The sequence below is a fragment of the Benincasa hispida genome, chromosome 4 (genome assembly GCF_027475165.1).
Source record: "Benincasa hispida cultivar pf3 chromosome 4, pf3_genome.v1.1, whole genome shotgun sequence".
NCBI lineage: Eukaryota > Viridiplantae > Streptophyta > Magnoliopsida > Cucurbitales > Cucurbitaceae > Benincasa > Benincasa hispida.
In genome coordinates this window covers 36,423,107-36,439,299 of record NC_143481.1, presented here as the reverse complement: position 1 = coordinate 36,439,299, position 16,193 = coordinate 36,423,107, and the positions used below count along the sequence as shown (strand labels likewise).

General features: G+C 31.2%; 2 protein-coding genes across 3 annotated transcripts; one reads left to right on the top strand and one right to left on the bottom strand.

Annotated features, from left to right (window-relative positions):
* The first annotated feature begins 5,078 nt into the window (after nt 1–5,078).
* On the top strand, nt 5,079–15,882 carry LOC120075640 (mogroside I-E synthase-like). Of its 2 annotated transcripts, none has more exons than XM_039029221.2 (3): nt 5,079–5,867; nt 8,760–9,488; nt 13,120–13,329. In XM_039029221.2, the coding sequence occupies exons 1-2, from the start codon at nt 5,190–5,192 to the stop codon at nt 9,486–9,488; spliced, it is 1,407 nt and encodes a 468-aa protein (XP_038885149.1). In that variant the 5' UTR covers nt 5,079–5,189; the 3' UTR covers nt 13,120–13,329. The 2 variants fall into 2 exon arrangements, with proteins under 2 accessions (XP_038885149.1, XP_038885150.1); XM_039029222.2 differs by lacking the exon at nt 13,120–13,329 and adding an exon at nt 15,458–15,882 and having other exon boundaries at nt 5,091–5,867.
* Nucleotides 9,472–12,171, bottom strand: LOC120075641 (2-alkenal reductase (NADP(+)-dependent)-like). Its single transcript, XM_090313363.1, has 5 exons — nt 11,687–12,171; nt 11,421–11,604; nt 10,268–10,432; nt 10,098–10,182; nt 9,472–10,001 (listed from the first exon to the last, which is right to left on the bottom strand). The coding sequence occupies exons 1-5, from the start codon at nt 12,038–12,040 to the stop codon at nt 9,620–9,622; spliced, it is 1,170 nt and encodes a 389-aa protein (XP_090169489.1). The 5' UTR covers nt 12,041–12,171; the 3' UTR covers nt 9,472–9,619.
* Nucleotides 15,883–16,193: the final 311 nt, after the last annotated feature.

Below are 16,193 nucleotides of genomic sequence, written 5' to 3'. Positions count from 1 at the left end.
TAGGTGGCGATCCCATAAGGACGCCGAAACATACTCAAGGGATGAACACAGTCCAATAGGAGTGCTAATAGCCACCATCAGTCTACATGCTGAAGGATGCCAACAAAGGGTCCATGAGCGGAAGCGACGGATCGTCCCAAATCCCAATTTTACAGAATTTGATTTTACAGATGAATAAATAAAACCATGCATTTAATTTCATAAAATAGCATGCTTTTGAAAAGAAAAAAAACAAAGAAATTAATTAGGGTTTCAGAAAACCCTTATCTTTGAAAACTTTCTTCATGTATCCTTCTCCTCTATGCAAACCACAAACGAAATCCAAATGGGCCAAATGGACACTACAACTTGGGAATCTCAGTATTCTCGGGTGAGAATCCGGAAGGTGTGGGCTCTGTTGATTTTAGATTGAGAGGGAGGAGGAAAGATTGAGAGGAAGAGGAAGGGAATTTCTTCTCTAAGATAAAAAATCCCCATGTCAACCACCCACACAATACGTGGGTGGAGAGAAAATTGGGGAGGGAAGTTAATTCCCTCCCAACAATTCAAATATAAAATAATTAATTTAAAAAAATAATTTAAATTAACTAATTAATATTGCTATATTGTATTTAATACAATATAAAAATTATAGGTTATATGTTATATGTGATATAACATATAGTTATGTATATATGTATCATAAATTAGTTATTATATTTCTTTATAATAAATTAGTTATTGCTATATTGTATTTAATACAATATAAAAATTATAGGTTATATGTTATATGTGATATAACATATAGTTATGTATATGTGTATCATAAATTAGTTATACATATATACATAACTATATGTTGTATCACATATAACATATAACCTATAGTTTTTATAATGTATTAAATATAATATAGCCTATAATTTCAATTTTCTCGCACCAATGACTTTTAGTATAAATCACATTTACATTAAATTTAATTATATAATCCAATTTATATAATTAATATTTGAATCATATTCAAATATTTATTTCGTCTCATAAATACTTAATATTATAATGTATCAAATACATTATAGTAATTATATTACATATAATTAAAATTTAATTAATTATATCATATATAATTAGTTCTCTCAATTAATTTGAACAGTTCAAATTAATCCAAAAACTAATTCTCATTTATTCCCCTTAATCTACCGAGAGGATCTCATGAACCTATAGCTTGAAGCTCTAACAGTATGTGAATAATTAATTAAACTCTTTAATTAAATTATTCACCATTCGTTAACTGTCGGATACTCCACTAAAGACCGACAACTACACTCTTCGCACTATAGATATACTTTTGTGTCCATTAGTTATAACCAATCAATAGTACAATGACCTTTCACAAATTACTCTAAGTACAGCTAGGCCAAAATTACCGTTTTGCCCCTATAATTACATCTAACTTCTTAAGTATCACTGATCCCTCTAATGAACAATAGATTATAGTCCAACTATGATCAAACCCTTCTCGGGCCATGAGTTAATTCCTTCTTATGTAATTGTGTTCCTAGCTCCCCAATTAGACGAATCCCTAAAATGATAGGCTAGTTGAATCGGCGATCTAGCCACTTTCACTCATACAAATCAAAGGACCGCCCTCATAGGCAGGAGTTCACAACTCACTCAGGATTCAGGTCATGTAACCTATGGTCATCTTGCTGAAATGTAAGTCTCTATTATGAATGACGTTATATAATGAGACTAGACATTTCATGGTCCGGTTTTATATAAACTTCTTTGTATAGAATATCTCCGCTCACATGTCTCCACATGAATTATCAGGATCAAATCATTTGTAGCACTTTACAACAATTACAACACCTACAAAGCGGACCATACTCGTAGTGTCACAAGGATAAAGTATCTAGCCTTATCCATCTGCTACGGATCATTTAGGTTATCACTTAAACATGATTTACCCGTATGTCTCTACATACATGTTTAAGCTACAAGATAACTTTGGATGTTAGTTTATTAGTTTATGGTTAATGCAACTAATTTTGAAATAAAACATCACATATTTTATTACATAAATAAAAATATTTGTACATTACAATTACAAACTATGGGATCCTACGAGATTTAGGGCATCAATCCCAACACATGCAACATACATCGTCTAAGTTCATATCAAGCCATAATATAATATAATAATCATATTAATATATCTCATGAATTTCCAGAACAGTCTCAACAGTCATCTATTAGTCAATCATAGTCTTACCATCAACTTGGGATTAAAGGGCGAATCAATAGTAAATCGCTTACCTTAGCACAGTGAATCAATCCAATCCTTATAGCTTGAAAACTTCTAGGCGTAAATCCTAAATCACAATATATAATTAATTTTATCCTCTTAAAGCAAAAACCCATCAAAATTTTAGAATCACTCTAAAGAAATTATGACACTTTAACCAAATTGACCTTCAATATAAAATTGCCTCAGAACTGACCTTTAACTCCGTTGGACAGTTTGTAAAACTCTTCAAAACATCAAATATAAAGTCAAAACAACATAGATAAAGAAAATTTAATCTCAAATGCTTCATGGGTATTCAACCCCAAGTCAAAACTCCACAATAAACCCATAAAACGCACCTTAAATCACCCTTAAAATCGTTGGACAACACGTTCACGCTTTCAAAACTCCTTCCAAAATCAAACCTAAAGCCCAACAAAAAATAGGTAAACCTCAAATTAATTTCAATACTTGATGTGGGTTACTAATAATTACCCCTAAAGCGACTTTAAACTCACAAAATTGAGCACTCACTAGAATTGACCAAAATTCAGCGAAACACATAAGAATGGTGGCGACCTGTTGATAATAAGCACGGCAACTCACTTGCACGTCCGAGATTCGATCGACACGCAAACGAAACAACGACCGACGTAACATGTAGATCAGAGGTAGCTTAGGGGGGGGGGGGCACAACGGGGGTGGTGGTCAGGTCCGGGCGAGGGTTGGTGATCTGCGGCGGCGTGAAGTTGACGTGAAAAAGAGAGATGAAGGGAGAGGGGGTAGGCTTGGCAATGAGGTGGGGTGGGACTAGGGATGCACTCCCTGTCCCCGTTCCTGTCTCCATGGGAATTTATAATCCCCGTTCTTGTCCCATTCCCCATTTTAGGGAGTTGGGGTTAGGGTCGGGGTCGAGGAATCCCTATTCCTTCGTGAAAAATTTCACCATTTATATTTTTATATTTAATTATTTTTATTTAAAAAAATTAAAATTTAGTATTTATATTCAAATTTTAAAATAAAGTATTATTATTATTACTTTATTTATTTAAATTAATAATTAAAAAAAACATTTTAGATTTAATAAAAAGTTATTAAAATAAAATATTCGGGATAGGGTCGAATATGAGGTGGGGATATAATCCCCATCCCCGATCCGGGACCCGTTTTTTGTCTCTTATTTTATTTCTTTCTCAAACTCTAATTTCCAATATATACATATATATATATATACACACACAACTTTTCCCTTTTCTTTACTAAATTTCAAAACCCCAAAATATATATATATATATATATATATATATATATATATATATAATCCTTCCCTTCCATCACATTATCCTAAATAAAATTCAAACTTCCAAATCCCCTAAATTCATAAAACTTTTATCAATTAATCCCAAAATCTCTAAATCTTCTCCAATATTTCAAACCCTAATATAAATCCATCAATTGAATCAAATCCAAAATTTAAATTTTGAATACTTAATTAAAATCAAATTATCTCGACCCAAAAATTAAATTTTAGTCTCAACCCTCCAAATAACACCCAAATAATCAAGACAATTAAATAAAAATTACCTGAAATTTTGGGATGTTACAATTGTCATTGTTTATCAATGATAGACTACTATCATATCACTGTTATCACTAATAGACAATGATATCTGATTATATTTATAAATATTTTTTAGTAATTTTCTCATTTAAAATAAATACCCTAAAAAATTTATGAACTTTTTATGGAACAAATTAGTTGAGAAATTTTAATATATTAATTGTAGAACTAAATCTTTTACGAGAAAAAGGACTAACTTGTATCTAATTCTAGAATTTAAATTTGATAATTTAAAATAAAAAATTGCAAGAGGACAGAAGAGGAAAGGAAGAAAAGGAGGGAGTGCAAAATTAAAAATAGAAAAGGGAGAGGAAGGGACATAATAAATAATCTTTTTTTGACAAAAAAAAAAGACGAAATAAATAAAAAAAAATAGGTTGGTGCATCATAATGTATATTTATCTTTTTGTATTCCGTCACGTTGTCCTATCATAATATGGGTGGCTAATTACTCTTTTTTTTTTTTTTAATATTTTAATTATTTTTTTAATGTGAGTAATAGGGAAATATGTAAACTATTCTATCCCACGATGGATCCGATAGATGATGACCTAAAATTTGGCTTATTTTTGAAATATAGTTTTTTAATTACCTTTTGATAATGTTATATTAGAGTAAAATTACCAAAATTAAACCTCACACAAATTGCTCTCTTGTTTTCTCGTTGTTTTCCTCTCTTACTCTCATAAAATAACAATTTAGTCTCTTAACTCTAGTTGATAATGATTTAATTTATGTACTTTTAAATTTGTAAGAATTAAATCATAAATATTTTATAAGTAATAATTTAGTTCATGTACTTTACAATTTGTAACGATCTAGTTCTTATTATGAAAAATCTTATTAGAAAAATTTAATAAAATTTCTTATAAATGTAGATTGATAAATTGATGGAGAATCAATTTTTTAAAAAAATTATAAAGATTAAGTTTTTTTATTAGAATTATAAAGATTAAGACGATAAAATTGACATTTAGTTTTGAAGAGATTTTTCAGAATAGAAACTAAATTGTTACCAATTATAAAATAGGGAGATGAACTTGTTATTTATTCAAAGTTTAGTGACAATGTTATTATAAATTCGAGAGTAGTGAACTACGTTATTATCCAGTATAAAGTTTAGCTTAGGGATTGAAAGTGTTTTTGAAAAATTTAAAAAATAATAATAATTAGATCTTGACGTTTATACATTCGCCGAATGCGCGCGTTTGAGCAAATCTTGGTGTACCATAACCCACTCTACTGCTGCAGCAGCACCAACACAGCCACATTCTCATCTCCGACAAAGAGCCGTCGGAAATGGAGGAGACGACGGGGAACGGAGTAGGAAGAAGAAGAATCGTGAAACAGAATCATGTAATCGTATTCCCTTTCCCAAGGCACGGCCACATCAGTCCAATGCTCCAATTCTCGAAGCGATTAATTTCCAAAGGCCTTCTCCTCACATTCCTCACCACTTCCTCTGCATCTCAATCCCTAATTCTCAATCTCCCTCCCTCTCCCTCTTTCCACCTCAAAATCATCTCCGATGTCTCTGAATCCAACGTACTCGCCTCTCTCGCCGCATATCTTCAGAGCTTCCGCGCCGCCGTCACCAAATCCTTGGCCAATTTCATCGATCAAGCCCTAATTTCAAGTTCCGATGAAGAAATTCCTCCCACTCTCATCGTTTACGATTCTGTTATGCCCTGGGTGCAGACTGTTGCTGCAGAGCGAGGTCTCGATACGGCTCCGTTTTTCACTCAATCTGCTGCCGTTAATCACGTTCTCCTGCTCGTCTATGGAGGATCTCTAAGTATTCCGCCACCGGAGAATGTGGCGGTTTCGCTTCCGGCAGAGATCGCTCTTCAGCCGGGAGATCTGCCGGCGTTTCCTGATGATTCTGAAGTGGTTTTGAAGTTCATGACCAGTCAGTTCTACAATCTGGAGAATGTGAAGTGGATTTTCATCAACACGTTTGATCGCCTCGAGTCCAAGGTAATTCATGCTTCTTCTCTTTGAATTGATTTTTTCTCTCTCGAAGATCAAAAGATTTTTAGATTAATGGGCGGATTTGAATCCCTAGCTTTCCACCCATACAATTTTTAAACGTTGATTGAAGTGAGCCATGGAAGGGACTAATATCAACTTAATAATGATACAGGTGTATTTGGAGATACACTTATTATTCTATTCTAATCACACACAAAAATACTTTTAAAAAGGATAATAAGAGTTTACTACAATGAATATGATCCAACTTGAATGAACTTATACTATCAACTTTGTTTGAGTACAAAGATGGATACATGTTACTTGTGATGTAAATATTTTTTTCTTAAGTAAATGATATTTATTAAATTTAAACTTTAAATTTAAAAATGGATTATAATATTTAATAAATAAATTGAGTACGGATTAAATTCGACATAATATTATATATATATATATATATATTTTTATATATAATTTATGTTCTTTTATTTTCATGCATCTCTTTTATATTAAAAAAAATATGTATCTTTTTAAGAAAAGTTTATCATATATCTATAAAGTATGATTTAGACATTTAAATAAGATGAACAACATTTTCAAAATTTTGGTTTTGGAAAATGGAAAAATGTTTTAGGTTATGAAAATAGCAAAACAATTTTCTATTTAATTAATTAGTAAATTACAAAAATACCCCCAAAAAGCGCCTACGTTGAATTTGTTCCAAAAATACATTTTTTTTAAAAAAACATATCAACTCAGAATTTTATAGGGATTCGAAATCTAAATTATAATTTTCAAACTTTTATGAATAAAAATCGGATGTTCCAATTGTTGTAAGTGAAATTTAGATCATTTATTAAAATTAATTTTGAAAATTATTCGTGCTGTAATTCTTATAAGTATGTCGACCTTTTCAAATGGCGGATTAATAAAATTGATTAAAATTGATGCATAAACAATTTAAAAAAAATATTAATTTAGAGTCTAAATTGATTTGCTTATAAAATCTTATAGGTTTAATTAATTTAACTATAAGTCTAGAGGGTTTGAATTGATACATTTGAAATTTTTTATAGTTTAAATCAATACCATTGTTAATTTATAGTTTAAATTGATATATTCCTAGATTTTAGAGGTATAAACTGATATTTTCTTAGATATTTCTAATACAAGTTCAATGAATTCTAAAATATATATGAAATAAAACTTATCGAATTGTGTATTAGTAGGATAATAACACAACATAGCACGACTTTCTTTAGAAAGAGAATGTGAGATGTGGTAGGGTTATTTAGAGTCGGTTTGGTAGGCCATTTAAAAACAAATTATTTAATGAATGTAAAGTAGTATTTTCATATTTTTTCATGATAACTTTAGTAGCAAATTCAGAAATTAGATTTCAGCTAAAATAATTGTAAAAAATGCGTTTGATAATATATTCATAAAGAATAATACTAGTTGTAGTTCCTCACTGAATATTAAATTGAATATGAACTATTAATATTCATTTATGAGCATGTTTTATATTTTATATGTTAAAATTTTTGTATAATTATTATTTTGTAATATTATATAATTTTATGATACATTATATAATACATATTCTATTTTTTTTAAGAATTGATTTAATAATATGAAATATTACATGCACGGACATTTTTATCTTTTTTATTAAAATTAAGGCCTTTTAAAATTTCAAGTTCAAAATTTGAATATACTAAATACATAAAAATATTTTTAGATATTGAACTAATTAGATCATATAGAATCTAGATTATCTACCTATATATATTCATTTAATAAATCTGAAAATATAAAATGAAATCTAAATGACATACCAAACACACCATAATGGTTGATTTTGTACATGGTCATTATTTTCTTTTGTACAAAATTTTGATACTTACTTAAAGTAATAACCTTTTAGAGAATTATTAACTTTTTATTAGCGCATCTTCATGAAAAATATAAACTCTCACTTTAAATTACACACATGTCAATTACCACTAAATATGCTTATTTTTTTTTACAAAGAATTAATAATTTAATTTTGTTAAAGTAAGTGGTTCAATTGCCCAAATTTGAACATGAAAAACTGCAACATTTATCTAAATTTAGGCATCCAATTAGAGCAAAAAAATTACTTTCTTGTTATTATTTCATTTAACCTCTCTATTCCTTTACATATTTTCACTAATATTTCTTCATTTTTCTTTCAATTGTAAGTCACGTCAATATCATTTAAGAATGGTGTGAAATCTAGTAACATTAAAACATTAATTAATAAAGTAAACTTTATAATATGAATAGAAAGAGTATTTACTACGGAAGGCTAGGAATTTTAGAGAAAATTTGTACTACTATGAAACTATCATACTACCTCACACTAAAAATTTGTCTTCAAAAATATTTTTAATGGTAGTGGACCCCACACTATTCTTAAAAATATGCTGATATGACAAACAATAAATGAAGATGATATGAAAAATTTGAGTATAATAGAATATTATGCTTCCTTTGTTTGTACAAGAAAGTTTCCTTCATAAGATGTACTCGAAAGAAACGTAGTTCAATTGATTAAACTATTATATGTAAGTTCTAAGGTTTGAATCTTCACCCACATGTTTGATAAAAGAGAACAACTATGAATATACTTAAACAATGATAACCAAGGATAAATCGACAGAAATCGAGATTCTGTCAATGTGTGATGAAGATTTAAATCTCTTGACTATCATTATGGATCCATGATCTTGCCGATGAAACAGCTTTATATCTAGATTTAAATCGTGTTATATCCACAATTGTTCTTCTAGTTTCGCAATATTTTACGTAAACTATGCTAGAAGAATTTCAGTTATCCCTAATTATTTCAATAATATCAAACAAAATCAGGTTGTTAACTGGATGGCAAAAACATTGCCTATCAAGACAGTGGGACCAACCATTCCATCGGCATATCTAGACGGTCGGTTGGAAGATGACAAAGCCTACGGTTTGAATGTCTCAAAATCCAACGGCGGAAAGAGCCCCATCAAGTGGTTGGACTCAAAAGAAACTGCTTCAGTTGTTTATATTTCATTTGGAAGTTTGGTCATCTTATTAGAAGAACAAGTTAAAGAACTGACCAATTTACTTAGAGACACTGATTTTTCCTTCTTATGGGTCCTAAGAGAATCAGAATTGGAAAAGCTTCCTAACAACTTTCTACAAGACACATCAGAACGTGGCCTAATTGTGAACTGGTGCTGTCAACCACAAGTTCTATCTCATAAGGCTGTAAGTTGTTTTGTGACTCACTGTGGTTGGAACTCGACGCTCGAAGCATTGAGCTTGGGGGTGCCGATGGTTGCAATCCCACAGTGGGTTGATCAGACGACGAATGCTAAGTTCATCGCAGATGTTTGGGGAGTCGGAATTCGAGTGAAGAAGAATGAGAAAGGTATTGCTACAAAGGAAGAACTAGAAGCCTCCATCAGAAAAATTGTTCAAGGAGAAAGGGCAAATGAGTTTAAACAGAATTCAATCAAGTGGAAGAATTTGGCTAAAGAAGCTGTGGATGAAGGAGGCACTTCTGATAAACACATTGAAGAATTTGTCCAAGCAATTGTTGCATCAAACTAGGTATAACATTATAATTATATTTGTTTTTACACTCTTTTGTCTTCTAAATGACATAAACGGATGTGTAGAGCTTGTTTAGACTGTCTTTCCAAATGCTTAAAAGCATTTAAGCCGAGTCATTCTAAACAGGCTTAGTCATCCTTTGCAACAACAACAACTTGTTTACCTACATTGCGACCTGACAAGATGCCAATGAGAGTGGATGGACCATTCTCAAGGCCAAAAGCTAAATCTTCCAAATATACAATCTTTCCTTCCCTTATGGGAGGCAAAACAAAATCCATATACTTAGGATAGAGATGCAAGTAATCGTTCATAATAAACCCTTCCAAACGAACACGTTGTCCTATAGCGCAAATCAAATTATAAACACCTTCAGGATTGTCTTTTTGGAACTCAGATACCATCCCACACAAAGCAATACGGCCATTCCTCCTCATATTAACAAGAACAGCATCCAACATCTTCCCTCCAACATTGTCAAAGTAAATGTCTATTCCTTCAGGAAAGCATCTAAACAAACAAATATACAGAAGCCTAACATGATGATATCTTTCACAATCTTTATTAAAAGTACTGAAATATGAAAATGGATTATTGATTGCTAACCTTGTTAGAGTAGCTTCCAAGTTTGGCTCTTCTTTGTAGTTAAAAACGTCATCGAACCCGAGTTTGTTCTTCAGTAAATCAACCTGATTATGAACTGAGAGATGAGAATTCTTATACCAAAACAGGAAAAGATTAAAGGTTGTTCTAAGCTTTGTTTGTTTAATCAATCTTTTGTTTGCTACCAGCACAGCCAACAACATAACATCCCATTAACTTGGCGAATTGGCCAACAAGTTGACCAACTGCACCAGATGCAGCTGAGACGAACACATATTCTCCTTTTTTAGGACAACAAATCTCGAAGAAACCAGCATAAGCAGTCATCCCGCTTACACCTACCATTAACTTAGTCAAATTATATAGATATAATAATGTTACACCCCAATAAAAGGAAAGGAATTATGGTAACTAAAGGGTTAATAGAGCTTAAACTTCCATTAGGATTTTCTAGGAATCTCACCTGAGAAAGAATTCAACATATACCATCTTTATATTATCTCCCCTTTCCAAAATTCAAAGAAACCAACCTACCACTGAAAGTTGGTGGTTTTTTTTTTTTTTGAATGGATGACCTTAATTTTGCAGCATGATGTCATTTGCATCAAGTTTTGAAAATAATGAAGTATGACCCTCTACCATTGTCAAAACGTACTAAGAATAGGTTAATTATCCATACTGCCCCTCATGGTTTAAGTGAGTGTGGAAGTAAGATCTTTTGAACAATAGTCATTCGGACAATAGTGCTCTTACTCACTCTCTTACACTGCACTCCTCATCCTTCCTTGTGCTTGAGCTTGCATTCAATTCATCTAATACAATAGTTTTTCCACACAATAGGATTTTTCCTCCCTCACGCTCCTTCTCGCTCTGACTTACTCGTCTTCACACTCCTCACTTTCTCACCCTACTCCACACTCTCTCACTCGCGCTCACACTCATTGCTCCAAACACTCATTAATAGTATGCGAGAAGCAATATGGATAGTTAATATGCTCTTAATACACTCTGTCAATGACAAAAAATCATAATTCATCATTTTCAAAGCTTGGATCAAACGCCATTAAAAATCCACAAAATGGGTCACCCCTCACCCGTACAAAACTATTAAAAAAAGAAAAAGTATTCACCTCACCATTCAATTAACCATCTACTAAATTACAACTAAATATCTTCATGATTGTCAAGTCAGCTCATGGGCATATCCACTATCATAAAGACAACAAACACTCTGCACATGTATACTATGATTCTCCTCTAATGTTGTTCTCATTTATATTTACTAGCAAGTAAATAAAGGAGAGGAAATTTGAGAAAAAGAGATACCAAGAATTCCTGTGTAATAAGAGAGGGGAACATCAGTGTGATCAATTTTAAAGAGAGCTTCTACTTCTGAGGATGAAAGTAGAGAATATTCTTCCCAACCTGTCTGCCCCCACACAAAATCTCCTTTCTTAAACTTGGAATGATCAGAATCCACAACTTTCCCAACTCCATATCCCCTAATAGGCTGCAACAAAAGAAAAACAGAGCTCAGAATAAGCCAAAGTGATGAAAAAGACATAAAAAACGACGTCGTTTCGTGTGCCTACCAAACCAGGAGTGAAGGAAACAATATCAATGGAGGGATTTTCGAATTTGTTCATACAAGCATGCATATAAGGATCACAGGAAAGGTAGAGATTCTTTAGAAGAACTCCATTGAAGCCATGGGGAACCTTCAATTTAATGGTTCTATTGGAGATCACTTCGAGATCCGACTCTTTTGCAGTGGCACGGCCGGTGACATAGTCTTTTAAAATCACCTGTTTGTTGATTACTACTTCGCCATCACCGCCGTGGCTATGCATCATCATGAAAAGAGGAAGAGAAGGAATAATGATGGAAATGGAAAATGGGGTTTCTTTCTTTTTTTTTTTTTTTTTTTTCCCCTTCTTTTTCTTCATTGTTGGACTGGGATATATAGAAAAGCATAAAGGGTTTTGGGGAAGAAAAGTCTTGAATTTGAAAGAAACCACTGAAATTAAAATTTGAAAAAGGCAATCCGAAATCACTTTTGCCAAGCTAATCCCATTGGCTGGTTCAATTAATTGATACAAAAATGAAACTGTTGTATTAGAAAGACGTATAAACAAAGGTTAGTGGTGGGGAAAATTCTGGAATCTCAAACGAGATGAAATATTTAACTCTCGTTTATAAATTCTGGAAGGCATGTTTATAAGGTGTTGTTTAACTCTCGTTTTAAGGTCTACTATTAAATCTGTAATTGATAAATATAATCCGATTGCAGAATTAGATTACGTTTGAAAATTATATAGGACCTATAAAATTAGGTAGATGTAAGACCTATAAAATTAGGTAGATGTATTGATTACATAGGACCTATGAGATTAGGTAGATGTATTGATTGACCCTAAATATAGTAACTACAATTGTAAGATTATGATAGAACTCTGATTTATATATTTACTATTTAGGCAAAATTGCTAAGGGAGCCGAGACCCTCTTCCCTTACAAGCTCTATGAGCTCTACTCAATACAATGCAAAAAGATGCTCAACCTCTCTTCCTCACTATCTTAAATAACCAATTTGTCTAACTAACCGAATCTTTCCTCTTGGGCCCACACTTACACACCCCATCCTCAGTAACAAACTCAATTCATTCTTTACATTTAATTCACCATCTCTCTTTCTCTTCCTTATATATTGTCTAATGACCGGAGGTCTATTAGATTACGTTATTCATTCAAATACATTGCAAAGTAAACAACCTCAATCATAATCAGATTATGCTTGTAAAATGTCTATGTAAATGTCATCAAAAGCAATTTAATTACGTTTATAATTGAGGCCCAATTGATTCATCAATATAATCCGATTAGGATTGCACCAATTTTAAATTGCGGATTGGTAAACATGGCGTAAGTTCATCTCATGTAATATTTATCTTTGTGCATCCCATCAAATTATCTAATCATAATTATTCATGTAATATATATATATATATATATATTTTGTATGCAGTGAGAATGGAATGGATAACTATGGATGCACGTAAGTATTAGTATCTCAAAGTTATTTCATATCAAGGTGGAAGTTTTAGCTTGGAAAGGTGGTGTTTATATGCAAGAGAAGACCCTAAGATATTTGTCGTTTATATTTTATTTGTTTTATTTTTTGTGTGTTCTAACTTTTTAAGCATGGAATGGAATGATAGTAAGTCATTTATATTAATTCCCTTAATGTTGGCTACATCAAATTCTCTAGAGAGTCAAATATGATATTGTTGCTATTTTTAATTTTTAGATAATTATTATTTAAAAAAATTGTTAGAATTTATGTCCGAAATCTGATGTATCTCGTAGTTTGTAAAGACAAATTACATATCTAATAGATTAGGGATGTTTTATTGACATTTAGACTACATTAATTCAATTCAATAAACTAAGATCCAAGGTTATCTAATTAAACTTAAATATGTATGTGGAGACATACATGTAGATCATGTTTAAGTGATAACCTAAATGGTCTGTAGTATATGGATAAGGTTGGGTACCTTATCTTAGTGACGCTACGAATACGACCCACTTTATAGATGTTACAATTGTTGTAAAATGCTACAAATGATTTGATCCGAATCATTCATGTGAAGACATGCGAGCGAGGTATTCTATACAAAGAGTTTATATAAGATCGGACCATGAAATGAATAATCTCTCTTTATAATACCATTGCTAAAAAAGACTTATATTTCATTAGGATAATCATAAGTGATTTGACCTTAATCCTGAATGAGTTGTGAACTTCTGTTTATGAGGGCGACCCTTTGATTTGTATGGGTGAGAATGACCATATTAGCCGACTCAGCCTACCCTTTTGGGATTTGTCTGAGTAAAGAGTTGGGAACACAGTTACACAAGATGGAATTCACTTCTTCTCGTCTTTAGGAGTGGATAAATTGCTCCCTTAATAGCTGATTTCGGGTCTTGAACATTGAGACCCCAACCTCTCATTGGTCCAAGAGGTGTTAGTTTATAGTTGGACTATAAATTATTTGTTCATTATAGGGATCAGTGGTACTTAAGGGTGTTAGTTTATAGTTGGATTATAAATTGTTTGTTCATTATAGGGATCAGTGGTACTTAAAGAGTTAGATATAACTATAGAGGGAAAACAGTAATTTGATCTAGTTGTAGTTATGAGCGATTTGTGAAGGGTTGACTCACTGTTGATTGGTTATATCCATGGACACAGAAATATTTGGATTAAAGGAGTTTAATCAATTAATCTCATATCACTATAGCTTCTAATCTTAGGTCCATAAGATCCCCTTATTAGCTCACTAAAGGATAGTAATGAGGAATGATTTAAATTATTCAAATCAAATGAGGAAATTTTATATTAATCTTATTAATATATAATGACTAATTATAAATATGATCTATAATCCAAATCATCTAAGAGGGATATATTTGAATAAGATTTAAATATTAGATTTGTATGAATTGGATTCATACAAAAATGTATACATATAAATATGTGATATTTATATGTTAATTAATTTCATATTAAATAGATTTAATATAATTATTTAATTAATGATTAATTAATTGATTAGATTATGAAGATTAGAGGTTAATATAAATATATGATATTTATGATAATTAATTAAATGCATATATATTAAATAGGATTTAACATATAGTCATTTAATTAATGTGTCAATTAATTAAATAAGAATTATTTAATTAATTAGAACTAAGAGTATAAAGGAAAATACTTGGAGAAGGGATTAACCTTTCTCTAGATAAATATATCCTTATAGCCTATTTAGGGCTAGATATTTTTATTACACAAAATTCTAGCCTCCAACCTCTACCTTCTCTCTGTAGAAATTTTCTTCATTTTTCCTCCTAAAAAGTTCTTGAAGATCACTCTTCCAAGTTTTATTGGAATCCTAGAGCATAGCAAAATAATTTTGTTGGTGGTATCCTTGTTCTTAGAGAAGTTTGAGATCATTGATAACGGTCGAAGAAGAAAGCTAAAGGAATCTACAAAGGTAAGAAATTGTTCTTCCTTCTCTTCTAGTCTCTTCAAAAGCATGCTGAATTAAATATGTTTATTCTCTGTTTTATTATGCTTGTTTCTGTATTTTGTTTCATTAAATTGAAAAAACGAAATGCAAGACGTTCACATGCTTCTGCTTGAGATTCGATCCCTTCAATTGGTATCAGAGCCAATTCTTGTAATTTTGATTTTTGGTTTTTAGAAACAAAAAATAGAGAACATGGTGGGTGTTTTTGTGTGATGTTTTCATAAGATGAGAATTGTAAATTTCATTTGGGTATTTTTGGCTTAATAGATAGACTCGAGATTTGATCGTGTCGTTTGTGGAAAAGTTTGTTGTGAAAAGAACCCGAGAAACAAAGGTGAAACAAGAAAAAATGGAGATAAGCAGTGCAGTTCAGTTTTCAAAGACAACTTTCACTAATTGGTTGATTGTCAGAGTTCTAACGGTTGGATCGTGTTGAAATTTGGTCAGTATGTTCAGGACACCTAGAGTCTCATTTTCAACGGTTGGATCGTCGTTTTGAACTTTAGTTTATTCGCCGTCGCTGTCAAACAGAAGTAGTTTTTTTTGTTTTTTTTCTATTTTCTTTTAGAATTTTCTAAATTCTAGGGTACCAAATATCGGTTTATTAATGTCTTTTAATAATTGAATGTAATTGAATTTCCATGAGATGCATGTTTAAATTATATGATTTATATGTTGCATATTGTATGCCATATAGCTTTAAAATCCCATCTTAGGATAAATCTGTTTATGCATCATGTCTAAATATAAATGTTATATTTTTGGATGCATGATTAAATTATCATGCTCAGGCATCTTAATATAAATGTTATATTATTTAGATGTATGGTACATTAAGCATGTTCATGCATCATACGATGTTATAATTATTATAATGTATGATGACATGATGGTTGGTGATGCTTAATGATTGTTTAATATAAGAGTTATATTTTACAATGAAAAAGGAATTTGCATTGAGCATGACATTACTTAGATTAATATAAACGTTATATTTGATCAA